At 37.8% G+C, this 27,848-nt stretch overlaps 1 protein-coding gene across 5 annotated transcripts in view; it reads right to left on the bottom strand.

The window, feature by feature from the left end:
• LOC149190273 (uncharacterized) overlaps positions 1–21,148 on the bottom strand; it is a 140,195-nt gene extending 119,047 nt beyond the window's left edge. The window contains exons 1-2 of one of the 5 annotated variants that reach the window (XM_089412087.1): positions 20,860–21,147; positions 19,592–20,484 (exon numbers count right to left, since the gene is read on the bottom strand). In XM_089412087.1, coding sequence (XP_089268213.1) covers positions 19,592–20,048 — 457 coding nt within the window. In that variant the 5' untranslated portion in view covers positions 20,049–20,484; positions 20,860–21,147. Of the gene's footprint in view, positions 1–19,591 lie in introns of all 5 variants that reach the window. The other 4 variants (XM_089412088.1, XM_089412090.1, XM_089412091.1 and 1 more) reach the window with 4 other exon arrangements.
• Between the last annotated feature and the right edge of the window lie 6,700 nt (positions 21,149–27,848).

The following is a 27,848-nucleotide window of genomic DNA, read 5'->3' as shown; positions in this document are numbered from 1 at the left end:
TTTCCATGCAGACTTAAATTTTCAAGTTTGTTGTTCGTTTGATTAATTTCTCAAAGTCATTTTTCTTGTAAGGGAGCTCCTTTAAGTTGTGAAGATAATTTTAAATGAGAAACTAATCTAGAAGAGAAAAAATAATTGTGCACTGTGTGATTGCTTTTCTCATTTTCTGATGCATGCAAGACTTAATAATTCTAGCAACTAGATCTGATCTATTTGCTTATATATATAGCTGATTTTAGGATAATTTAACATTCTTTGAGGCCAATTTTCCCAGTGGGGCCAAATTTCCAAGTGCCCGACAACTATATTTTTTCTACGTATTCTTTGTGTATCTATCCCATAATTTTCCCGAGAAATTTAATGAAGGAAGATTGTGTTGTGTGTAAATTTGTTGTTGTGGTGTGATCGCTCTCTTCATTTTATTTCTGCTACATTTTTCAATTAATATACCAGTGTGTTTATTTTTCGACAAATTCAAAAATACTTGAGATAAATATTTTCTGGGATTTTAATATATGTTGAAGTAAAATAAATCAAATTTGGTATCAGAAAAATTAACAAGAAAGAACAAGTCAATCATAGGCGTTGCAAAAGCCATGACCCATGATCAAGATTTACCTATGTTGCATGAGTTTCTGGAACGTGGGAACGTTGGGAACTTGGGTACGGGTGTTGGGAACGGTTAGAGGTTTCCCCAAAATTTACAGGAAACGGCTAATCGGGAGCGATAATATTATATAATAAAAAAATTAAAAATAATTTTTTTAATTATATAATTTACATAATAATCAAAATTAATATCGAATCAAATATTCAAATATTAAAATCAATTTAAATGTATAAATAATAAATATATAATCTCTCTTATATATAAATATATTCTTTGGGTGTCTCTCTCCCTGAGTCTCTCCCTTTTATATATAAAAATATTAAAATGTCAAGTTCATTACGACACATGGCGAGTCTTTGAAACAATCTAGCTTAAAAATACAAAGGAACAATTTTACATATGTTTCTCTTGTTATTCTTAAGAGAAAAAGTAAAGCAACTCTAATGTTTAAGCATTGACTGTCACATTCAATATGCACACACAATCTTTTGCGATATATATACATAAACAATAAAAGAAATACTCATCAACATGACATCCCAGTTATCGCCCTTACAGCGACGTGCCACACACTTCCTTAAACCATCAAGAGATTGCTCCAGTTTCTCAATTAAGGATATCGGTGTAAAGGATGTCTTTGGCCTTTTTTCTTGCGGAGGTTTCAACTTAGGCTCATGTTTTGTGGGCAGTTCAACATATTTCTCTGTAGAAATTTCTGTTTTCCCACCCCGGTTTTCAGTTTCTCCTTATTTCTCCCATATAGTTAAATGCCCTTTCCCATAACCATACATTTAACAAGCTGAAAAAAAATAAATTTGCTGAAAACACAAATTCTGGAAATTTTATAGAATGCTGGGAATTGCAGAAATAAAAATCAGCAGTAATAAACAGCCATTAAAACACATTTAAACATTGAGATTTTTGGTCAATGTGACCCTGGAAAAACCCCCTACAACTCTTGGGGAAAACCAGTTTGAGAGCTCTTCTTTATTTTTGAAAATTGCTTTTTACAGTGAGAAATTTTCAACAAAAAAATCAGCAAGCAAATTTACAACTTATCTCTTTTCCCATGCTTCACAGCAAACTGGAAATTACAGCAAACAGGACAGCAATAAATGCTGTACGGTCTCCTCGATTTTCGTGCCCACTTTCAGCATTAAATGCTGCTGTATGGCCCTCGTTTTGCGTGCAGAAAAACCAGCAAACTGCTCCTCGATTTTTGTGCAAACCTCTCTTCGAAAATCGTGCCAAAATCTGCCTTTCACTGTGTGCTGAATCAACTGTACAAATCTGCTCAACTGCTGCCTTGGAATGTGTGCCACGCTGATGTCTCCTTCTCCTCCCTGCTCAGAAATCTCTCTTGCTCTCTTGCTCTCCTTCTCCCAATCTGCTCATGAAAGAATTGAATCGAATGTGATCTTTTCCTCCTTTTCCTCCCTTAATATAACTCCAAATGACTTTTGGGTGACCCAAGTGACTTTTGGGTGATCTCTAAATCCAATGGTTGAAATAGATTTAGATCAATGGCTGAAATTAAATGCTCATTTAAATCTCACTTTTTATTTTTTAATTCACCCCACTTTAATAAAGACCCACTTAGTCATTTATTTCCAAAGTCACTTTTCCTTTCTAATTTTTCATTGACTTTATAAAAGTCACTTTAAAATTAGACTTAGTAACTTTATCACTTAAAGTCACTTTTAAATTAGATTTAACTTTATAAAAATTATAAAGTTACTTTAGGAGAAAAATTAATTTTTTTTTTTTGACACTTTTCCCTAGGCCAAAGATCAAAGCCTTAAGGAACCACCTGTCCTCCGGTACCAAATTTCAACATTCTCTACAGGCTTTGTATCCCCCAACCCCAGGGAACGCCAAAATTCCAATAAAAACATTCTTCAAAGCTCCTAGAACTTTCCCAAGCTCCCATTGGAGCTCCCACTGAAAAGGGAACGTTCCCATACAATTCCAAAGCTCCCAGGAGCGCGAGAACCATTGGAACTGGTTTCCCAACCCTTGGGAGCAGTTCCTGTGTAACAAAGAGATTTACCTATGTTCCTTTGTGAAAACGCATGCAATACGACAGTCTACACCCAGAACAAGAGTCCTCACAGGATCTTGGAGGACAAGACACCAATGGAAGCATTCACTAGTGTGAAGCCAGAGGTGAGACACTTATGTATCTGTGGTTGCTCAATGTATATACCTGTACCAAAAGCAAGGAGGACCAAGATGGAGCCCTCCAACATGAAGGGCATGTTTGGGGGATACAATGAGACTTCAAAGGCTTAAAGGATTTTCATTCTAGCACAACAAAGGACAACGATGAGCCAAGATGTGAAGTTCAAGGAGGACCTTGCATCCAAGAAGTCACATGAGACCCTATCAGTGACGAAGGACGAGGAGCAAGAAGCTCTGAAGGTTGAGTCTAAATCAACAGTTTCCAGTTCAAGAAGTCAACCTTCAAATAAGGAGGAGAGATCAACTCCTAATTCTATCAAGAGACCTCGATGATTCATGCAAACATTGTGAGATGCTCAAGAGCATGTGGAGGGTCCTAGGAGTGCAATCAAGAAGTGCAAGCCTCCAAAGATGTTTTCAAACTATATGGCACTAATAAGTATCATCGTTAAAGAAACAACGGACCAACAGGTTTGGAGGAATGCCATGGTAGAGGATGCACTGTGGAACATTGTGCCAAGACCATAAGGAAAGTAGGTCCTAGGGGGCTCTTCAAGAAGTTCCTTCCTCCCTAACAAGGAGCATTGATGTTTGTAGCATTGGATAAGAACTTTCACATAGGTCTAGCATCAAATGTGTGAAATTCATCCAGAAAAAGTCTCTTTTTTTTTGTAATTCACTTTAATTAAAGTTAATTATTGAAGCGAGGACTCTTTTATTAGTGAGTTGATTAAAGTATAATAACATGTAAAGTATCTACATTTGTTGAAAAGTGTAGTGAAGGTCTTCTTCTTGACTTATGCCTTAGTCAAGAAAGACCACAAACAGTGTTCCTTTTAGCATGCACGAGTTCCTAGAAAATAGGACGAGTCATGGAGCAGTTAACTCATGCACAGGAGCCGGAGGCTCAGTTTAGTTTGTCTCCAAGTGCAAGTTTATTTTTGGAAAAGGACGGGTTAGTGGTCTTCCCAAGTTTCAAAAATGCACTTGCTAGATTTAGCATGAGCAAAAAGCTTATAAGGAGGACAAAGGCACAGAATTGATTCATTGTTTTGTGAGCACGAGTTGGTTAGACAAGACAATAGAGAGCACGAGTTTTGTGTGTGAGCTAGCAAAGCTAGGAAGAGCGTGAAGGAGAGGCCTATACACAATGTTTGGCAAAGAAAATTCTTGCTGGTATGCACTAGGAAATAGAAGGAATTTCCAGGGCTAGCGCAAGCTTTTAGGAGCTAAGGACAGGGTTGTTGCAAGCAGGTTTCAGCTATGTGTCGGCAGAGAGAACAGCCTTGTTCTCTGGTGAAATAATTTCCCTTGTAATTAAGTCTATTTGCTCAACTTTGTTAATAAAATTTCTACAGCTAACAGAGGGCTTTCCCTGTTAGGTTCCCTAGAAAAATCTTCTGTACTTGTGTCTATATTTTTGTGTGTAATTCCACAGATATTGTTGAATTTTGTATCCTGGTGATAAGTTAACGAGTTCAGTTTTTAGAAATCGTCTAAGTGGTTGCAGAATTCCAAGGAAATTCAACAACATTAGTGATTTAGATGTAATCTCCACTATCAATTGGGATTAATCCTCAAACATCAACCTCAATGAGAGATTAGAGTTATGGAGACTTGGCCATCAACTCAGTGTTATAAAAGAAAGACAAAGTGAAAGGAAAAGACACAGAAGTGTGATACACAGAGGAGTGTTAGAAAAACGCAATTGAGAGAATGATAAAGGATTTTCACTTAGTGTGCAAGTTTAAAGGAGAAAAGAGGAAACAACGTGAGCAACAAAAGGAAATTAACACAAATTTTAGAAATTGATGGGGCCATACACAGCAGGCACAGAGGAAGCTTCAATAGACAATACAACCCAGCAAAAGAGAAGAGTAGTCGTACAAATGTCTAGGACAAGTTTCAATAACAACAAGAGGATTTTTACAATAGGTTTTGGCAAGGTCGTACAAGTTGTGCAGTGTACCAAAATAGCTAGATTTTGTTGTGATTTTTTCTTGTTTCTCTCAACGGGCTATTTTCCCTCTTTGGCAGCCCTTGTAAGCTTGAAGTAATTTTAATGAAAAACTGATATTTGAAAGATGGAAATTTCTATGTATTTGGGAGAATGGTTTCTTGTAGCTTTCATTAGTTTTTTATTTCCAACTAAATTTCTAGCAAGTATAGTTTATTCCATGAGCTAAAAACTTTAATCTAAATTAATTTTTCAAAAGAAAATCATAAGGAATTAATTTACCTAGGTTGTTGAAATAGAGATTTTAACAAGGTTACATAAAGGGCTTGGTGCTCTTAATTAAATTCCAATCACATACCATCACACATGATAGAATCCAATGAAAATGATGAGATTCCATCAATCATGAAATCATGAAAATTGTTAAGTCTGCTGAATTTTGAACGGGATGTGAAATTCTACTTTCTTTCTAAGAAGTTTAGTGAGGTTGTAACCACTCAAAAACATACTGAAACAATTAATGGTGAAGTTAAAAATTTATGTAAATTGATATAAAGGAAATACAAATTAGAAATATCAACTTAAGGAAAGATAAAGGAAATACAAATTAGAAATATCAACTTAAGGAAAGATAAAAAGAAATGTCAAATTTCTAAGAGTTTAAAATTACTATTTACTGCCAACATTTGTTATCAACACTACTCAAAAACCATAATCATGTGTATAGGAAGTTCTTAATGAGCATCAAGGAGTGGCTAGGAAGTTCTTAATGAGCATCAAGGAGTGCCACACTCCCCACATTCGCAGCAAATGTCCCAGAGAGCTCCAGAGTGCACTCCCGAACTTCGGGAGCATGCTCCTGAGGGCACTCCATGGATGTACCCACTCCAAGCACAGTTCCTAACAGGAACAGCTCCTAAGAAGGCACATCCAACAACATTTTATGTATTTACTATTTGCAAAGGCTTGCATTAGGGTACCTATTTGTGACATAGTTTTTAAAACCGTCACTGGTCACTGAACCGACTACCTACCAAACCAGGTTTTGAACCGAAACTGGATTGAACTGGATGCAATGAACTTGTTTTTAGAAAAATGCATAAAATAATTAAGTTTTAATGAAAAAAATTATTTCTAAGATTATAAACCATGATTCCAAACCATAAGAGATGAAATATGCAAAGTTTTCTCAACTATATAACGTGTAAGAGTGAATATATCAAAATGGCACCAAATGCACTACATATCAACAATAACATTGAACGTACATAATCAATGAGGGAGTCAAAACTACCTCTAGAGTACAAAAACCATGCTACAAGGTACTCGGCCACTAGCTTACTACATGTTGAAATAGGTAACTAGGTTCGGACTGCATAAATCTGAAATATACTCTTGATTCTTGTATATTGTAAAAAGAAAGAAAAATTATTATTATTATTATTTTTGTAGCATGAGTTTCATACTCAAGAACAATTTATTTATAGGTCAAGCACCTATTAAGTGCTTCTAGGGTTTGTCACAAAGTCAAGGAGTCAATTGAGTCATTGTCATATATGAAAGACCCACTTGGGCATATTGTATCATGTCAAGAAAATAATTGTAAGTCAAAAGGTGTCATAAGACTCCCTCCAAGACAAGTCAGCCTGGTAGTCAGCAAGTTGGCCTTCAAGCATAAACCAGTCGGCTCCATAACAGCTACTCAACCTCCACAAGAAGCATATTCACTTGTCAAGTAAGTATTCTATATTTTATGTCTCAGTCTACAATGATTTCTTTCTACAAGGAGAACAACAAACTTGTTGGGAAATCGAATTACCTTGCATAGAAGATGAGAATAGAAAAAGTTAGTGACATGGATCAATCACCAAAGCTTCTCCAAGAGAAATCTCAAGCACTAACAAAGTATATGAAAGGAGAAATAAGGGCTCAAAGAATCCTCATAGAGTCAATTAAAATTGGCAACTATGGACAAATTACACTTTAGGACAGCTCATATGATGGAGATGATTATTGCATTGGATTCCTCTTTTCGAGAGGTCCAATTTTGATATAAATATCATCTCATTTTGACAAGCAGAAGTGGAATTTTGAATTTATTCTCTCTCATGCACAAATTGTCAAGGTCGGCCTCAATCAAATAAAGCCTAATAGATGTGTCTCCACACCCTCAACGAATTGTATAAATAGGAGTGACCTCTCTCCTCATTTGGACATCACTCACCTCATCACACATCTCTCTCTCCTCTCTTGATTGGTTCGTACAGCTTGAGGACAACCTCTCTCTTCTTCGCACGTGTGGTAGGAAGCCGAATTTTTCTAGGACAAAATAGGCCGAATTTCAGAGAAACAGACCAGCGTTGACCAGGGCTCATTTGACCTACGTTGACTTCAATTTTCAAGGAAGAATTTCGATATTTGGAGGCCGCATTTATTGGCACATAAATCGAGGTGTTTGGGATAGTTTGACCAGGTTGACTTCAAAATTTGACCGCAGAAAATTACAGCAGTGTTTCTCTCTCTTTTGACAGTTTGACCGAACTATTTTGCGCTGACTTTGACTCTCCTGGAAGGCTGAATTGGACTGTTGTTGACCAAGCTGCTTGGAGGATATTTTGATATTGATTTGACCAGCATTGACTTTCTAGTTAAGACTGCAGTTGAGTGTTGCTGACTGTTGATTTTGTCAAGGTTTTTTTGACTATGTATTGGGCAAGTGAATTTGATCTATGTACTCTCTCTCTCTCTCTGTTGAACTATTGAATAATAAGAAGAAGATTTGATCAAAGGGTTTTCCTCACATTGGGGTTTTTTCCCTGGCACCCGCCAAATCTTGTGTCCTCTTGTCTTGGCTTGTCTTCTATACATGTTTTATGTTCTATCTGCATTTGTTGTCAATGTGTTTAAGTTAATGTGATTGCTATTGGAAATTGGAAATTGTCATTGGGTTGATAAGGAACATTGAAGTAAATTATGCTAAAGCATAAAATATACCATTGTTATCTAAAATTAACATGGTATCAGAGCTCAGGTGAAGACAAAGCCCAAGCAAGAGTGAAGAAAAGCAATCACTAAAGGAAGTTGTTGGACAAGAACTTGGAACTAGTCCCAATGCCGACTACATCCTACTTCAAATCTGAGGACAAGCTTAAGGACAACTCTGATTATCATGCATGGAAGATGTCTCTAGGTTTGACTTTGAAAGAAAATGATGCCATGGACTATGTCAAAGGAAGAGGAAGAGTAGTAGAGCCTCCTTCAAATGCATCTGCAGTTGCACAAACAAAGTACAAGAAAGGTGAGGTTAAAGATAAGAAAATTATTGTTGATTCTATTCACAAGCCTTTGGTTGCCTATATTTCTGATTTGGAAACATCTAAGGAGATGTATGACAAGTTGGTTGGGATGTTCAAAGTAAATAATCCAAATCAAGTCCTCTTTCACAAGAACAAGTTAAAAGACATCAAGATGAATAGAGGAGAATCCATCAATCCTACTTCATGAGGATTACCGAAATCAAGAACGATCTCCTATCTACTGGAGAGGTCATTGGTGACAGGGAGCTCACTCTTATTGCTCTTGGAGGCCTTACACGAGAATGGGATGTGTTCAACACAACCATCCTCAACAATGACAGGATTCTGGGATTTGATGAATTATTGGCTAGATGCACTCAAGAATAAATAAGGATGATGGAAAGAGACAAGCCCTCAAATGGAAACAATCTTACAACCTTCTCTGCTCATACTAAGAGGAAAAACAATGTTGGTCCAAGAAGACAAGGTCAAGGGTTCAAGCCGAGATTTAAAGAAGGAAGAAAAGGAAGATGCTTCAATTGTAACAGGTTTGGCCACTTTGCTAGAGAGTGTCCTCATAAGAAGGATACTCCAAGATATGATGACAACCATAACAACAACTACAAGGGAAATGGCAGTCAAAGGAAGAACGGATTCAACAACAAAGGAAAGAGGAATGCTCCCGTAGCTCGAAATGGAAATGGTCGTCCTCCCAAGAAGTCAAGAAACTCCAGGTATGAAGAAGTTAATGTTGGTGAAAAGCAAAAAGAATTTTATCTTATTTCTGCCCTCACCACTGCCTCTCCTCCAGATACATTAGATCATTGGTTGATTGATAATGGTGCCTCAAGGCACTTCACTAGGTACAAAGAGGCCCTCTCAAACTTGATTGAAAAGAAGACAAATATGGAGATTATACTTGGGGATAATGCCATTTATCTCGTCAAAGGAATTGGAATTGTTACTCTTCACTTAAATCAAGGTCAAACCCTTCATTTACAAAACGTGTTGTATGTACCTGATCTGAAAAAGAACCTGGTCTCTATTTCCGTTATGGGAGATAAAGCTTTCAAGGTGGCATTCATCGATGGGAAGGTTCGTTTTTGGCAAAGGAACCCAAGAGATGCATTAACTCTTGGATTCAGGGTTGAAGGTCTCTATCAGGTTGGAGGAAGTCTGTTAGGATCAATGACTGTGATACTTCTCTTCAATCTGAATTATGGCACCGCAGATTTGCTCACCTTCATTTCAAAGCCCTACCTATTGTAAGGAAGATGGTCATAGGTATGCCCCAATTCAACTTAGATCATGAAGGTGTTTGTCAGGGTTGTGAAGCTGGAAAACATACAAGGGGACAATTCCCCTCAAGTGGAACTCAAACTACCGATATTCTTCAATTAGTCCATTATGATCTATCAGGTATGTTACCCATGACATCTTTGGGTGGATATTTGTACTATGTGATTTTTGTGGATGACTTCTCTTGCAAAACATGGATCTATTTCTTAAAGAAGAAGGACAAAGTCTTCAAATGGTTCCTCTCTTTCAAAGTTTTGGTTGAGAATCAAATATGGAAGAAGATCAAAATATTGAGGGCCAATAATGGGACCGAATATGAGTCAAATGAATTCAATGACTATTGTAGAGAAGTTGGCATTAAGAGGGAGACCTCTACTTCATATACTCATGAACAAAATGGTGTTGCCGAAAGGAAGAATTGAACCATCACAGAAGCCACCTGTGCCATGATTCATGACCAAGGTCTACCAAAGTTCTTATGGGGAGAAGCTGCCAACACCGTTGTATATGTTCAAAATAGATGCCCACATCAAGCATTAGACCTCAAGACACCCAAAGAAGTATTCACCGGTAAGAAACCTAATGTTTCTCATTTTAGAATTTTTGGTTGTCCCGTATATTTTCATGTGCCGAAAGAGAAAAGAAACAAACTAAATGCATCTGGGAAGAAAGGAACGTTTGCGGGTTACAGTGAAACTTCGAAGGCATATAGAATCTATGTGCCTGGTCAAAGGGAAGTGGAAATAAGTCATGATGTCACTTTCGATGAAGATTATGCCCTTAGGAAAGTCCGAGATCTTCCTATCCCAAGGAAGGTCTATGATGATGGTGACGCGGGAAAGCAAGTTGAGCCTCCGCCTAATGTGGAAGGTCTGATGGATCCCATTGATCCACCTCCTAGTGAGCCCTCTTCTTCAAAAAAAAGACCTTTATAGCTCAAAGATACTCTTGAAGATGTTGAGAAACATATTGCACCAAGGGGGACATTTCGTGAAAGCAAGAAGTTGAACAGGTATCAAGGGTACTTAGCTGCCATGAGTACTTTATACAATTTGAGCCTTGTACATTCGAAGAAGCCGTGAAACACCAAGTTTGGAATGATGCAATGAACGAGGAGTATGAGTCGATCATGAAGAATGATGTCTGGGATGTGGTTCTTAGACCCAAGGTCAAGTCAGTGGTCACTTCAAAATGGCTCTACAAGATCAAACATAAAGCTGATGGGAGTGCTAAAAAGTTCAAGGCCAGATTTGTTGCTCGAGGCTTCTCTCAAAAAGGAAGGAGTAGACTATGATGAGATATTTGCACCGATTGCCCAATATACCACCATCTATTCGATCATAACCCTTGTTGCCTCGCCAGGATGGAGCCTACACCAAATGGATGTCAAAACTACCTTCTTGCATGGCTCGCTTAAAGAGGAAGTCTATGTAGAACAACCCAAGGGGTTCAAAGTTCAAGATCGTAAGACACATGTATGCAGGTTGAAGAAATCCCTTTATGGGTTGAAGCAAGCCCCTAGGGCTTGGTATGAGAGGATTGATAGTTATCTTATGAAGCTGGGATTTACAAGGAGTGATGCTAAACCAAACCTATACTTCAAGGTTGAAAAGGACAGGCCTCTCATTCTGGTCCTTTATGTGGATGATCTCTTTTTGACAGGTGATGACCCTCTCATTCATCAATGCAAGAGGGAGTTGGCTTCTGAATTCGAGATGAAGGACCTAGGACTGATGCACTACTTCCTAGGACTGGAGGTCTAGCAAAAGCCAGGTGAGATTTTCCTTTCTCAAGGAAAATACATTGTGAAGCTACTTGAGAGATGTGGGATGGTGGACTGCAAGTCCGTATCTACTCCGATGGAACTCAACTTCAAGAAGCTATGTGGAAGTGTTGTTGGGCCCAAATTAGCAAACCCTTCCGAGTATCATCAACTTGTGGGGGCCCTGATGTTCTTGGTAAACTCTCGTCCTAACATATGCTTCGTTGTGAACACGTTGAGTCAATTTATGGTCGAGCCTCATCACATTCATTGGATTGCTACTAAGAATCTCTTGAGATATCTCCGGGGCACAATCCACTATGGACTGAGATACACTGTCGGGAACTTGAGGCTACATGGATATTCAGATGTTGACAGGGCTGTCAGTGTTGTAGATCATAAGAGCACTTTTGGGTGTTGCTTCTCTTTGGGGTCTACTTCAATATCTTGGATGAGCAGGAAGCAGAAATCAATTGCTTTAAGCACCGTCGAGGCCGAATACATTGTTGCGAGTATGGCCTGTTGTGAAGTTGTTTGGTTGAGGAAGCTCTTCAGTGAGCTATTTGAGCACGTGCTGGATACCATCGTGATCTTCTGCGACAACCAGAGTGGGATTCGCCTATCAGAGAATCTCGTGTTCCACAATTGCTCCAAGCACATTGATATCAGGTACCACTTTATCCGGGATATGTTACAACGGGGAGCAATAAGGCTCCAACACATTAGAATAGATGAGCAGGTCACAGAAATTCTCACGAAGCCTTTGGAGAAGGTCAAATTCTTAACCTTCCAAGAGAGGCTTGGAGTCGTGGAACGACCTTCCTATGAGGGTCCCGTATGAGTTGGACACTGAGTACTGGGAGCCCCTGGGGTCTTGGGGTACTTCTTGGAGCTATGAGCGACCATAGGGTGAGTGGTTCACCTTCCCTTAGTGGTGCGCTAGATACAGGGTGAGTGGTTCACCTTCCCCTGTGATACCCCATGATGGTTGACATGTGCATAGGGTGAGTGGTTCAACTTCCCCTACGATTGTGGACACATGTATGTAGGGTTAGTGGTTCACCTTCCCCTATCACTGTCATATGCATAGGATGAGTGGTTCACCTTCTCCTATGGCATATGAGTAGGATGAGTGGTTCACCTTCTCCTGTCAATGCCCCAGCACACATCCCACCCATGGAGTCCGAGACACATGGAAAGTACCTCTCATCTGGCCAATGAGTTAGAAAAGATGGTTATGGAACATAGCACTATCAATGGACGATCGTGTACTGTCGTACTTCCTATGACTAGGATGCATAGTGTTCAACAACTTGATCTGGGATCAAGGACTGACTTTTGTCAGTGGAGTGTGGTAAGGTCTTGTGGCTCACTCTCGATCACTTCTTTTTCATTATTACTTCATGGTTCAGCAGAGCAGAACAATGCAGAGCATAGCAGTGATGACAGGGATGGTATATGATGACAGGATGGCATGATGATGACAGATGGATTGGCAGGTGGAATTCTCCCTAGTTGAGAGGGAGTGTTAAAATTGGCAACTAGGATCAAATTCCACCTTAGGACAGCTCATATGATGGAGATGATTATTGCATTGGATTCCTCTTTTCGAAAGGTCCAATTTTGATATAAAGATCATCTCATTCTAACAAGCAAAAGTGGAATTTTGAATTTATTCTCTCTCATGCACAAATTGTCAAGGTCGGCCTCAGTCAAATAATGCCCAGTAGATGTGTCTCCACACCCTCAACGAATTGTATAAATAGGAGTGACCTCTCTCCTCATTTGGACATCACTCATCTCATCAAACATCTTTCTCTCTCTCCTCTCTTGATTGGATCGTACACCTTGAGTATAGCCTCTCTCTTCTTCGCACGTGGTAGGAGGCCAAATTTTTCTAACACAGAATAGGTCGAATTTCAAAGGAACGGACCAGCGTTGACCAAGGCTCATTTAAACTCCGTTAACTTTGGTTTTCAGGGCAGAATTTCGATCTTTAGAGACCACATTTATTGGCACAAAAATCGAGGTGTTTGGGACAGTTTGACCGTGTTGACATCAGGTTGACTTCAGATTTGACCGCAGAAAATTACAACAATGTTTCTCTCTCTTTTGACAATTTGACCGAACTGTTTTGGGCTGACTTTGACTCTCTTGGAAGGCCGAATTGGATTGTTGTTGACCAAGTTGCTTGGAGGACACTTTGATGCTAATTTGACCAACGTTGACTTTCTAGTTAGGACTACAGTTGAGTATTGTTGACTATTGATTTTGTCAGGGTTGTTTTGACTATTTATTGGGCAAGTGAATTTGATCTATGTACTCTCTCTGTCTGCTAAACTATTGAATAATAAGAAGAATATTTGATCAAAGGGTTTTCCCCACATTAGGGTTTTTTCCCTAGCATTCGCCAAATCTTGTGTCCTCTTGTCTTGGCTTGTCTTCTATACATATTTTATGTTCTATTTGCATTTACTATCAATGTGTTTAAGTTAATGTGATTGCTACTGGAAATTGGAAATTGTCATTGGGTTAATAAGGGGCATTGAAGTAAATTGTGCTAAAGCATAGAACATACCATTGTTATCTAAGATTAACAATGGAGGATTCTCTCATCCCTTATGTAGAAAAGTTGAACACATCTAAAGAGATCTATAACAAATTGGTGGAGTTGTTTTCTGTAAGCACTGCAAAAGAAATCATATCTTTAAGAACCGAACTATATAAGATGAAAGTCTCAAGGGAAGAAGGGGTAGCTTCATATTTCATGAAGGTATCTCAAATTAAAGACCAACTACAAGAACTTGGAGAAAAAATGTTTGATCCAGAGATGACCACCCTAGTACTCAATGCATTACCAAATGAATGGGGGAACTTTGTATCAAGCATCTATGAGAAGAAGGAAGCCACTCAATTTAGCAATTTGTGGTCATTATGCAAGATTGAAGAAACCAGATTAAAGGCGAAGAACGACATTGGAGCAAGTAAACAAACTCAAGCACGTGCAGCTATGGCAAGGAAGAAGGGAAATTTGGAAAGTTTGGGCCTCGAAAGAAGTTTCAAAAGAAAATTGATATGTCTAAAATTCAATGCTATGAGTGTAATGAATATGGACATTTTAAAAGGAATCGTCCTAAACTCAAAAAGGACAACAAGAAGAGAAAGGAAAGGACCGAAGCCCATGTCACCAAAGAAGTAGAAGAACTTGAAAAGAAGAAGTCAAAATAGGAAGTAAAAGACCTCTACTACTACTGAGATATCATCATATACTTAGTTCCTTTCAGTTATAAGATAGCAGTTATGATAGGATGCATTATAACAAATATTGAGACGACATCATCATAGAGGCATGGAAGGATAGCCAAAGCAGAAGTCTATATAGTTGAAGCAGTCATAGTACATGATAAAAAGGAAGTACCTCATGGCATCTTCATTGGAAGCATAGAAGAATAACCAAGTAAGCAATTTATATGGTTGGAGAAAGTCATCTAGCAAAATAGGAAGATAACAGTTTGTCACACCTCATCATAAGGAAAGAAGCATTTCCAGAATGAGGATCATTAAGATCCTCCATTAGAATCTTTGTTAAAAGGTTCACCTCTAATTGAAAGAAGCAAGTGTCTCGCAGATAGTCTACATTCCACCTTGTGTGGGATCCACAATTTAGAAGGATGATGGTATGATGACAAAGATGTGCAGCATGTCAAGTTGGTTGAAGTATTTTTCATCTTCAAGCAAGGAAAGGAAGTTGCCCGAAGGAAGTCTAGATGACCACATGAAGGAAGAGGTATGTATATATTTGGTAATAGATAGATAAAGTCATGTCATCATATGGTTGCAGATAGAATGGGTAGAATGCTCTATCTCATAAGCATGATGAAAGAAGAAGAAACTCTTCCATTAAAATGATGCATGAAGGCATATAGACAATGTGCTTTGAACCCTTCTACACATTAACAAAGATGAAATCAACATAATATGACCTCATGAAGAATATGAGGTCGTTGGCAACTAAGGTTTCCTATGATGAAGGAACTATGTATGAAAGGTCATGGGGAAGCAATATGTGAAGAAAGATGAAAGAAGAGTTTGTGAAAGATGTATCTATAGTCACGTAAGATAAGATAAGTGATTAACATCTGATAACAAGAAGGATTAGCTACGACATCTCCATGGAGAAGGTATGAAGACCCTGTTATGTATGTCTGAGAAGGAGAACCTTGGTAATGTATGTCTTGGAGATGGATTCATATAGTATGCGAAAGGATGTTGATGTTGCAAGAAGTTGATGTCGCGACAAAAGGCCATCATAAAAAGGTAGCTTTGATTTAAAGTTCATTTCAATTTTTGAAAGCATCTAGTTGGGTTATAACAGGTCTACCGAAAGAAGGTTGTGGAAGTTCATCTACAACTAAGAATGGATGGAAGATCTTGAAAGAAACATGACTTGGAAGAGGCAGTTGTATGAAGGATAGCCAAATGTGGACTAGAAGATCACTTCCCGATGAAAAAAAAGATGACATGACTATTTCATTGAAGGGAAGCGATGGAGAATATGGTTGATGCCCTATGAAGATGTTTTGAAAAACGAAGGCTCCATGGTGAAGAAGTTGAAGTTCATCCATAACATGATGCAGAAAAGAAGGAGCCCTACAAGCAACTAATAGTATCAAGATTGTGAAAATTCCAAACTAGAATCCTATTGCAGCAACTGGAAGCCTATATATAAGAGCTCGACCTCATTTGAATAGATAATCATCAAGTTCGATTGAGGACAAGAAAAAGAGACCTAGAAGGAGCAAAGGAGAAGAAGATCTAAAAGAACAAAACCAAAATTTTTAAGGATTGTTTTTGGGCTAACTCTTCCACACATGCGAAAGGAATTAGGGCATCACTAAGTTGCAACAAGACCGAATTGCAATCACATCATGGAGTCGAATATAGTGTCAAGAAGCATCAAGATTGAAGGCTGAATCATCAAGGAAAGGGAAGCTCACCAAGCGAAGGAGAAAGGAGACCTATTCCACCATATTCCTATCACACATGCGAGCTAGGGTTTCCGCATGAAGGTCGAGAATTATATTCAAGAATTGCAGGTCCGAAATTGTGGTCAAAGGAGAAGTTGTAGTCGTTGTAAAGTAGTATTGGCTTGGCTTGACTTTGTGAAGGACAAGCTCATCAAAAGGAGAAGCAAACTTGGCCTTGGAGGGGTCTTGGACAAGAGTCTTGGGTGTCTTGGAATTCAGTTTGAAGATTCTATAAGAAGAGAAGAATTCTCGTGGGTTTTCCTCTCAAGAGGAGAGGTTTTGGCCCTGGCTAGCAGCCTACATTTTGTGTCCTCTTGTCTCATTGATCTCCATGGTTTGGTAGTTGTTTGATGATAAGAACACAATAATAATCAAGAGAAAGAAGAAATTAAATACAAGAACATCAAGTTAAGTAAATGAATGTCACAAGCAGTTATCAAAGTAAGAGAAATCACCCTAACCTAGCTGCCATAGATTTCTCAACACTACAAACCGATGATCAACATGATCACTCAAGAAAATCATTACTGTATCACCACTACTAGAAATGGGATCATCAACAAGAGCTACATAGACATTGTCTAGCTCCAACTCTTCAAACTCAAATTCCTCAACCTTATAGTATGATAGAAATTGAAAAATCTTAACATGCCTATTGCCTAACCAATGATTTTGGTTTGAGTGAAGGGTTCATCTCCTCAACCTTATAATATGGTAGAAAAAGCTTAACATGCCTATGCAATTATTTGGGTTTGAGAGAAGAGTGCATTTTTGTTAAGACCATGGCAGAGGAGTTCAATAAACAATACCACCAACATCAAAGTATATAAAGGGCTTCATGCTTTTGATTAGATGCCAATCCCATGCCCTCATACATGATAGAATTCAATGAAAATGTTGCAATCTTACGAATCCTAAAATCCTGAAATTTGTTAAGTCTACTAAATTTTGAGTGGGATGTGAAATTCTACTTTATCCATATGAAATTTGATAAGGCTGGAACAACTCCCAAACATCCTGAAACAATTAATGGTAACGTTAAAAATTTAAATAAAAGGATAAAAGCAAAACATAAAGGAAATGTCAACTTTTACTTTAAGAATTTAACATTACCATTTATTGCCAGCATTGCTAGGGTTGAGTTAGGCTTTTTGTTTAGGTTTAGGATTTAGGAGGGGGAGGGTTGGTTTTATAGCCAAGGGAGCTTTGTTTTGGGAGGGAAACAACCCATGGTTTCCTCCAAAACCACCTGAAAAACCACCACCATGGGTCCCAAACTCCCGCTACACATGTGAAATCTTAGTAGTCGATGAGGGTCGAAACCAATCAGTTAGGATCAGTTTGTACCAATTAGGTACCAAACCAACCTACACATGTGAGATCTGATTGGTTGGTTAGGGCTGAAACCAGTTGGTTAGGGCCAGTTTGTACCAATTAGGTACCAAATCAGCCTACACATCTGAGATCTAATCAGTCGGTTGGGGTAGAAACCTATCAGTTAGGACCAGTTTGTACCAGCCGGTTTTGGTACCTAGCCGATACAAACTGGCCCCTCGGTCCAGTTACTTGATTGGTTTGATACCCAAGCTTGTACGATTTGACTGATAACAGTTCAGACCAGCCAATTTTTAAAACCATGATTTGTGGTAACCTTTGTGCTTTGATAGATCTTTGGTGGGGAATTTGTTTGGGGGGGGAAGGAAACCTTGTAGGATCCGCCCTCTTCCCCATAATATCCAAACGCGGGGCAGCTCAACTACTAGCCACAATAGCAACTAGTAATCCCGAAGGACTTGATCAGATTTAAACTGATTACTTAAGGCCTCCCTATCAACAACATGCCTTGGATAGATGCTTCAACTAATTGAGCTAACCCTTGGAACACAATATTTGGTAGGAATTTTGTAAGGGGCTGGCCAATTTCTCTAGTGCCAATGCAAGACATTCCACATTCCTTCTCCTCTTCTACTGGAGACAATAGTAGCACCAAGACATGTTGAGGCCCCCTCCCAGGTTTCCTAATGCGTGACATTTCTCTTCTTGGCCCTAGGGTTGTTTATTCTGAACAATAAAGTGATTGCTACATTGGTATTACAGTTTAATAGGCTAAGGGTTTATACCTTAGTTCTTAGACCAAATCTTGCTTTCGTCTTGCATTTATAGGAGTTTCCATTGTACTCCCACTTTGTATTGACATTGATGTACTTAGCAGTCCCACTGACCATTTTATGGTCATTTGTTGAACATTAACAAACTTATCTTATCTTATCTAAGAAGATTCAATGTGCTAGATGCTTAACAATTCTAGCACATTTTAAATTGAAAAATGGAGTAATCAATGTGACTGTGATCTGGTTGTGTTATAAGAATCCACCACATCACCAACTAAAGTGTGTTCATGTAAGAAAAATGAAAAGCACTGGAAAAGACTTCCGTGAACCTGAAAGTAACAAAAATCAGAACATATATTGCAATACATCTGTCTAACAGTAAATAAGACAAACAGAGACTTTCCTAAGAATATGTGGACACTGGATACCACTTTTAGGCCTGAAAGTCTCCAAGAACAGTATGGATGTGGCTCTTGACACAGTCAGTCTCATAAGACTGCCTGTGACAAAATAGTCCAAAAAACATGCCCTCCCTTAAGGTTAAAGATCTTATCCATACCTTCAATTCCATCTATGAATTATCTACTGACGTCCTACCAACCAAGATTTGACAGATCCTCCTTACAATCAAGTTCTAAGAAAAAAAATATGATGAGTAACCAACGTCATCACAACAAACTGAACAACTCATCCTACCCAACAACCTGTTCAACACTAAATCCCCCGTCAATAGCAATATATAGAGAATTGGATTCCAAAACATAATTTATATCTTTAAAAGGGATCATTACAATTCAAACTATATAGGGTGAATGTGAATGTGAATAAACAGAGATCATTACAGTTCAAAACTATATAAGGTGAATAAAAGAATGTGAAACCATGCTCTAACTAGTAAAATATAGCTTACCTGAACCCCTATTTAGAACAAGATTACTGTAATCGATGAGTAACTCGACAAGATCTAACAAAGCATGGAGATCATTATTGTAAACGAAAGATAAAGTAAAGTACACAAGGTCATAGAAAGCATTTGATATTTTACCTGAATAGATGTATGATTTAGAAACATAAAGACAACAATTAAACTCAAAAATGGTAAATACAACTAAAATAAAGATGTGGTCTATGTGGAGTCTGGACGCAAACGCAAACTCAAAACCTAAATTCATGACCATGGTTCTTCACAAAATACGAGCTACTACAAATTAGATTTGCTACAGTGCTAGTGTAAAACCAAATAAGCTGACTGCATAAACAACTCTCTCAATGTACCCAAATGGGAAACAAATGCAGCTTACATGACACCAAGACATTTTGGTTGAACTGCAAGAGTTCATGCACTAACCTTTCGGAGGCGGAAATACATCGAAAAAATTGGGCTTGATCCTCGAATCCCCTGAAGCTTTTGACCTAGCCATTACTTCTTTCAGTGTTGAATCCTTTTCGGGCACCTGCATGATATCCCCGGGATAAAGTAGATCAAGCAAGCAAGAATTGGCCCGCTCAAGATCCTCCAAACTGATCCTGAACCTCTCTGAGATGTCCCACGCAGTGTCTCCAGACTGCACCACCCAAGGCCAATAGTGTCGCCTTCTCCACCTGCACGCTGTCATCGAAACAGTGCTGGGGAGAGGCACTTTGAGCACTTCCCCGGCAAATATAAGGTCATCCTTCAGCCCGTTTGCAAGTTGAATTCCATGCCAGTGGTCCAAACCCAATCTCCTGGAGAGATCCCATAGAGTGTCCCCCCATTCTACTCTCACTAGTATTATTCCGGGGGATCTCTCTGCTCCCGTTTCCATCAAAACGGCCTCAAACTTACAGCATTAGAAAAAGAATAGGCATGCCCAATAACTGCAAGATCTTGACAATAAATTATCTTGCATATGTTTCTGCCTTGCAATGAGGCTACGTTTGGCAACTTGAGAGGCATCTACTCCATCTAAGTCATCCAAGTTATTTCACATGCAACTTTTCTTGAAAATTCTTAACACTCGCGAGGAATCAATAGTTTTTAGCCCGTCAAAACTGCAAAACCCATTCGTTGAATTCCCAGACGTTGGGAGTCCAATAGGTGTCATTTCATTTTTAATCTGGGTTCTCCTGCTTGATATCCTTGCAAATCCTAAAATCCCAGTTTTGAAGTAATAAAAATAAGGCAGAGCAGGGCTCTGAGATCATCAGAACAATTATTGGGAAATCTTACATCCGCTCTTGGTTCTATTGGTTGTTGACATCCTTACAAATTCAGAGGACCCAATTAGAAAGTAAAAGCATAATTGCAAAACCTGAGAAACCTGAGAAACCCAATTACAAAGCCAAAAGGTAAAGAATACACAATAGGGTTTTGGACTTTGACAAGCAAATATTTGATTCTTTCAAGTCCAATATGTGTTCTACTGATTGATATCCTCGCGAATCGAGTGTATTCAGTTGAGTTTTCAGTATTTTAATGTAATGCACACCGGTATTTTTATGTAATGCATACCAGTAATAAAAGAAGGGTTAACATTAGTAGAAACACGGTACCCAACAGGACCTGCGATTAAACGAGACATGAAAAGAACCGCGTCTCGAAACTAACCACTAAAAAAATGCAGGCGGGCTCTTTACCAGTTTAGATGTAGGAATCTGCTGGTCTGTACCATTTCATGAGCTTTAGAAAGGCGAATAATAAAGAACGACAATACGGGAACGGGACCCATTGTGCGCAGGCCTTCCATGTCTCGGAAGGAGCAAAAGACACTTTGATAAAAACGGCATCTTCTAAGAAATTATCCCGCGAAAGAGGATTAACCATGCGACTCTCGTCTGAATTTCGCCTAACAATTCTTCGGCTTTCCATGGGGTCGACGTGTTTTCCAAATTTTTGTTCGTATCGGTCGGTTCGGAAACCCCGGCCCTCAAAAGTACTATTTGTAATCAAAATGACCTCCCAAATTTAAATGAAAATGACACGAAAGAGAAGATTAATTTGTGGCCATATTCAAGTTCAAAATAAAAAGTTGAGATAATATTGTTTCATTTGTGGCCATATTCAAGTTCAAAATAAAAAGTTGAGATAATATTGAGTAAAACATGAGCGATTCTCATTGAAACAATTTTTATGAGGCAGTTTATAAGATATCTAAAAAAATGAGCAAACTAGAGTAAGTAGATGGGAGCTAGCATTTAGTGGAAGACAAATGTTCTTATTGCTCAATTAAGGACCAATTCACATCAACTTTGATGTAAAACGGGATTGTGGAAAAGGTCTAAAGAAGCTCGGAAAGAACCAGTGTGTACATTTTGCAGGTATAGAGCTATGGAATCAGAAAAACATTTCATTTTGAAAACATATTAGAGAAAGTTATGAAAACATATTAGCATCAATGTCTCGGCATTGTCTTTTTAGTGAGGGGATTGTTGGAAGATTGGGTCAGCTCATCATCAATTTGAATCTGTAAATGATTAGTCTCGTGGACCTTAAAATATCATTTCATTTCATATTAATAGTTAATAAGTGAAAAGTAAAAATTTAATTTTCATATCATATTTTAAAATATTAAAAAAATGATAAATTAAGATTTATTTTGAAAATAATTTTATTTTTTAAAATAAATATCAGATAAACAAATACAATATAAAGTAATGATTTATCCAGCATGTAATATTAATAAATAATAATATTATAACAAAATCCAAATATAAATTAAAAATCTCGGTAATAAAATTGAAATAAATTTCCGTATTTAAAAATCTTGTTTGTTATATATTTTTAATTTATATACTAATTATTTTTATAATCATTAATAATAATTTAAAACAAAATTATAATTCAGTTAATTTTTATGATTTTTCAATTTTAAAAAATTAAAATATCTTTTAATATTTATTAGGAAGGAATGTTTATTAACTTTCATCAATTATTTAATTATTTAATTAACATTAAAAAATTGGACAGTTATAATTTGTTTACCTATATTAAAAAACAAAAACCAATGCCAACTTATAAAATTTATATAAAAAATTTGCATAATAAAATATTTAAATCTATTTTATAATTAACATTAAAAATTCTTTAAAATATTCCAGCAATATTTTAGAAAGTAATTTGTCAGACACTTAACTAGCTCAAACTAGCAACGGATTCTGACTGAGAGGTCATGTATGATTTAAAGATAAGTGTGATTTTTCGGAATGTATAAAATCCAACTCAATTTCTATAATTTATATCAAAATTTTCATAAAAACTAAATTTATAAGTTAAAATTTTCTGGAAAAATCACATAAGGTCCAAGCGTTACAGATCTTTATCTAAATTCATAATCAGAACAAAAATGAACCAACTTATATCAAAATTTTCAAATAAACCAAATTCCTTTTTACTGTAAAACAAATTCTCTATGTCAAATCGAGTTCTCTTTCTGGTAAGAAAAAAATGTGATAATTATTGATTAAATTTGCATGGACTCTCTGTTCCAGCGTTAGTTTCATAATCTCAACTACATGACTTATTATTTAGGCCCAATAATTTATAAGCAGGTGCGTGAATAAGTCGATAAAGATAATTCAGAAGCATAAATGTTTGACACAGGAATTGAAAAAATAGCTTCAATGAACATTATCAATTTTAAAATTTAATAATAAGATCATAAGCAAATTCTGACAGATTTTATAAGTGTAGAATTTCAAAATCAATTTATCAATTCAATATATCAGATTGAGGTTAAACTATCGAAATCAATTTTATCACCAAACTAGAAAGGTGCCAGGGCTTCTTTCTATGGCTATGAAATGTTTATGGATAGAATAAATAGTGCAGGCCTGTAAACTTAAAATGAGAAATTTCATTAAAAAAATTAATTCTATTGTAGAGATGAAGTTTTTGTGATCCATAACAAGTTTGTGAGAGATTTTTTTGGGCGAAAATCACTTGAGAAACCATTTATCAAAGATAGAGAAAAGAAATTGGGTTTTCTTTATGGTAACAGAAAAACTTCCCTGAATTATGTTCTTGTTCTGATATGAATTTTCATTTGTTATCCTTAGTATTTAGGATTAATTTAAGAAACTCACCTCCATAAGATACCGATGTGGCGACGAGCTCGTAAATCCAGGTAAGCGTAAATGCTGGCATATGGACTAGAAAAGCATCCCCAATCCTCATAACTCTTCTGAAACTTTTCTCATGGAATCCTGCACAGCATTACGCATCACTTAATTCTCAAACAAAACATATAATTCCAATGACTTTGTAAGAATCGTGATTTCCATCACTGCAAAATATACAGTTCGTTTTTCACCAACATGCATTAATCAGCTCGTTCTCCTACGCCGACATCACAATCTATGCAATAAATCATCTGAAACTACCATGGAAAGGGAATGATTTATCTTACCATACCATAACATCGATTTAGTTCACTCCCATTGATTTTTTCTCGTCATGCCATGATCATGCATTTGAAACTCATCAATATACCCAAAAAAATTGAAAAGCAAAATTCGGTGCACCGAAAAAACACAGAAATAGACCCATCAACGATAGTTCTACAAACCAAAAATTACATGGAAGAAAAATTACTAAGCGATCACATCTTGCAAGAAAAATTACATGAAAGAAGCATGAAAAATGAAGAAAGTATGAAAATAACAGCATTTTGATGGAAGCAAATACAATAAAATTGCTGCACATAAAAATGAAAATGCATGGAAATCAATGAGAGATCGGTGTGAATGATAGAAGCGATAAAGATCGATCAAAGCCTGCTTTAAAATTCACCAAGCTGAATGACCGTTGGAGCTGCCTTTTTGCTTTTTGTAAATTGAAATGGAGGGTTGCTTTTTTGCTTTCTATGAATTAAAATGGAGCAATGCGTTTTAAGAAGGGTCTCCTGTTGGTAGGTGGGCGGACTTGAATCGAACATTGTGCTGGTTTTTAAGTTTTTATTCACAGTGGGTGATCGTGATGGAGAACTGACTTCCTCCACCACATGGCATCATCATCGTCAATCTAAGTGAATTATCAGCGTCATTGTTGATACATGCTTACCAGATTTTAATTCAATTATAATGACGATTAGTAGGAATCAAAATTAATTCCATCCATATTTAGATTTTCCAGAGGTTTAAATTTTTCATAACTTTTTAGTTTATAGTTATTTTTTTGCATTAGTAATGCTATGTGTCATTTTGTCACTTATGTAATATGGTTAAATGAGATGTCTCTTTTTTTTATAATTTTTTAAGTCAATTCATCTATCTTTTACACATTTGTAATCTAATTGTAAAGATAATGTATGGTTCTTCATTTCAAAAGTAAGTGTGTCAATGATTTGTTTGATATAAAAATACTTTGTTAAGCTTGCTGAAATTTTCCAATTTGTATGTTCTTGATTAAGTTTGAATATGAACCTACACAAAATTAACCTTTTCAACATCACAAAACTTAAATGTGAGATTACAACAGTGAGAACTATGATTCTATTCATTGAATTTCTAAATCATCAAACCCTCAATCCTTCATTATGTATTCTTTGCTTATTACCATTATCTTGACTTAAGGCATCTTTACCTATCACACTCTTTTAGTCTACTCTTGTTGCTTCTAGAAGATATCGATTTTGAACATATTTTACCCATTAAATATTTTGGGAGGGTCTCATATGTTTATTGCATTATGCCTCAAGCCTTATGAGATGTATCATCTCCAAAATCAATGCATGTAGCCGTTTTTTACCCTTGGGTTAGATTATCAAGCAAGTTGTGTAAAATGAGGATCATACTTTAAAGTTATTATCAAATCTATATTTTAAGGATCATACTCTAACTTCTACTTTGGCATTCATTTTTGTATTTCATAGAGGTTCTTAAAGATATTAGGTTCTCTTAATGCTTTTTATAATGTTTTTTTTTTTATAGAATCACTACCTTTCAACAAAGCCCTCGAGGTTTATTACTGGAACAAACGATTATTTAGCATTCGACATTCAAACAGCAACAGTAACAATAGTTACACACTAACCATACATTACATAACGGAAACCCAAGCCCGCACTGTTTACAAGGTCTAGAGACAATTATGAAATTGGATAGCTAGAGCCATGACGGAAGATGCCAGTTGAAATGGTTGATGGATAGGCAGAAAGCTAAGAAATTTGTTAAACATCCCTTAATTTTTTGTGTTCCCCACAGCACATGGAATGGGGAGAAATGTAAGCCCCTAAAATCAAGAAATTTACCCTATATAAATAATGCTAATTCGGAAACAGATTCGTGAGATTATGATTAACATACTAACTGAGATAGTATTGCATGGCTACATAATTTTTTTTGTAATTTTTGAACTTGTATGCTTGGCCATTGGGTAAAAACAGTGTCCTCTACAAGGGACTTTCTTGAGCTTCCTCGTTAGATGGTGTAATTTTAAAAAAGTCTCTATTTTCTGCTGATCAAGACACATTGTATTGATAAAACAGTTCCATCTATGGTTTGATTTCAAATGCTACAACCCTTTCAGATGCTACAGATTTCTCCAAAGGGGAGACAATCTTTTTCAATATGGATACAAGACAATAATACAGCTACAACTGATGATTGTCTATACCACAGATATTTGCTGCTGAAATATGCATTGTCTGTCATTATCATCACAGGAACTGTATCAAGCATATTATGCCTATTTATCTTGATGTATATGTCTTTCGACTTTCTTTTTATCGACTCTTTTCATGGTCACAGTAGACTCTAAAAAAAAATCATCGACTCTGTATTTTGTTTTTGCCCAAAATAGCATCTGATGAATTATGCAATATGTATATCTTTTTCTTAATATAATATGTATCAAGCTTTTTCCTAATGAAAAAAAAGTCCTCCTTCTTGGTTTCAGCTTCTTATTCTCATCCTTGTCCAAGGCTAGATGTATTTGGTACATACAGTTGGGGGAAACATTACGCTCTCAGCACACTTCATGAGTGGATAGTAGGAAGAATCTGAGGGTTCAGGTCTTCAGCTTTAGCTCTCACAATAAAAATTACTGGGAGGAATTAAGGTAGCACTGGGCAGGCCTTCCAAGTGGATTCAATTGTCGGGTTCCTCCACTATGCCGAGGCTTTTGGGAAATAAGTTGTTTGGGCTAGGGACGGTTGAACCTCTCCGACAAATCCGACTACGTCCGGTGAGCTTTTGGCACCTCCTATTGTGCAACATCAAGCCTTCTTGAACAGTGACGCAAGCTAGTGCAGCATTGAAAATGGATGCCACAGGGGTATATTTGCGTCGGCCAATGCCACAGGGGTATAATTGCGTCAGCTAGGGACAACATGTAAGGCCTTCGGAGATGTGCGACGGTTGGGCGCCGAGCGGCCGGGCACGCTCACACGGGCGCGTGTGGATGTGCGACGGACGATGGAGTGACCGACCAGTTATGTGATGCGACGGAGGACCTTGCGACATAACTTGCGATGAAAAATGTGCGATATGGTAGAGTTGCGATGGAGTTTATACACCCTTGAGCATGGAGCGATGCACTTGGAGGCCGACTTACGATGGAGGGGAGGCCGACACAAGTATTGGGCGTTTGGCAGGGTGTGCGCATGAACGATGGGTGGTCGGCTGGGCAAGCCCCACCCCCGTTTGCGATGGATATATATTGCGATACATTTGGAGCATTTCAAACATCACATTCGATCGTACATCTTCGCTACATGGAGTAGAGGCGCAGTCTTGTGCGCAGATTCAAGAAGGTGAAGGCGCAGATATACATGCGCCCGTTCTTGGGCGGTCGTGCACGAAGAAGCATTGAACTTAGTGTTGGGCGAAGGTGTGGGCGAAGGTGCGCCCGGTGGTCGGGTGAGGCATGCACGGTGAACGTGTGGCGCCCGAATTGTGCGACGACTTGGCGTGGGTGTCTTGGCGACTCGGGTGAGCGCCCGCCCATCGTGCAAGTGTGCACGAAGGTGAACGAAGGTTGGAACCGGAGGTCGTAGAGTTGGGCAGGCGGTACTACGTGTTGTTCACACGATTTGGGCATTTGTCAAGGTTGGCAAGTGGGACTGCATGTGGGCAGGTATACACGGTTTGGGCGTTTGCGACCAAACGAAGAGTGAACCGGTGAAGACGTGCGACGAGGTGAACAACGGGTTGGTGAGTCGTGCGGCGACCGTGCAGAGGTGCCGACGAGCTGGGCAACCAAGTTTGCCGAAGTTGTGAAAATTGACTAAGTGTAAATTTGGGGTTTCCCAAGATTTAGCTTGTACATTGTAAAAGTGAAGATTATATAATATATTGATTCGGGCAGACTCATATTGCAGGGAGTTGCCCCTCCCTTTATAATGTGCAATTGTCTTCTTTTATAATTGTTGTTGATAATGAATGAGTATGGGTGTTCATTGGTATAAAGGATAAACATAATAATACTTGGTTGCGAAACACAAACTAAGTAGGAGAAAGTGAATTAGGCGTAGTCCACGAACATAAGTATTGGTGAAAAGAAAGTGTTCGGTGGTGTCGCACCTCGCTATAAGCGGTTGGAAGACTACCGCAGGTGTAGGGGCGTGACAGTTGGTATCAGAGCTGGCCGATGACTGGGTTGACGATGAAGTGCTGATCCCACTGCACTA

This window comes from Pinus tabuliformis, chromosome 3_1, assembly GCF_031772625.1.
Source record: "Pinus tabuliformis cultivar Carrire ecotype Pingquan chromosome 3_1, CPIR1, whole genome shotgun sequence".
In the NCBI taxonomy this organism is placed as follows: Eukaryota; Viridiplantae; Streptophyta; class Pinopsida; order Pinales; family Pinaceae; genus Pinus; species Pinus tabuliformis.
This window is presented reverse-complemented; position numbering and strand designations above follow the sequence as displayed.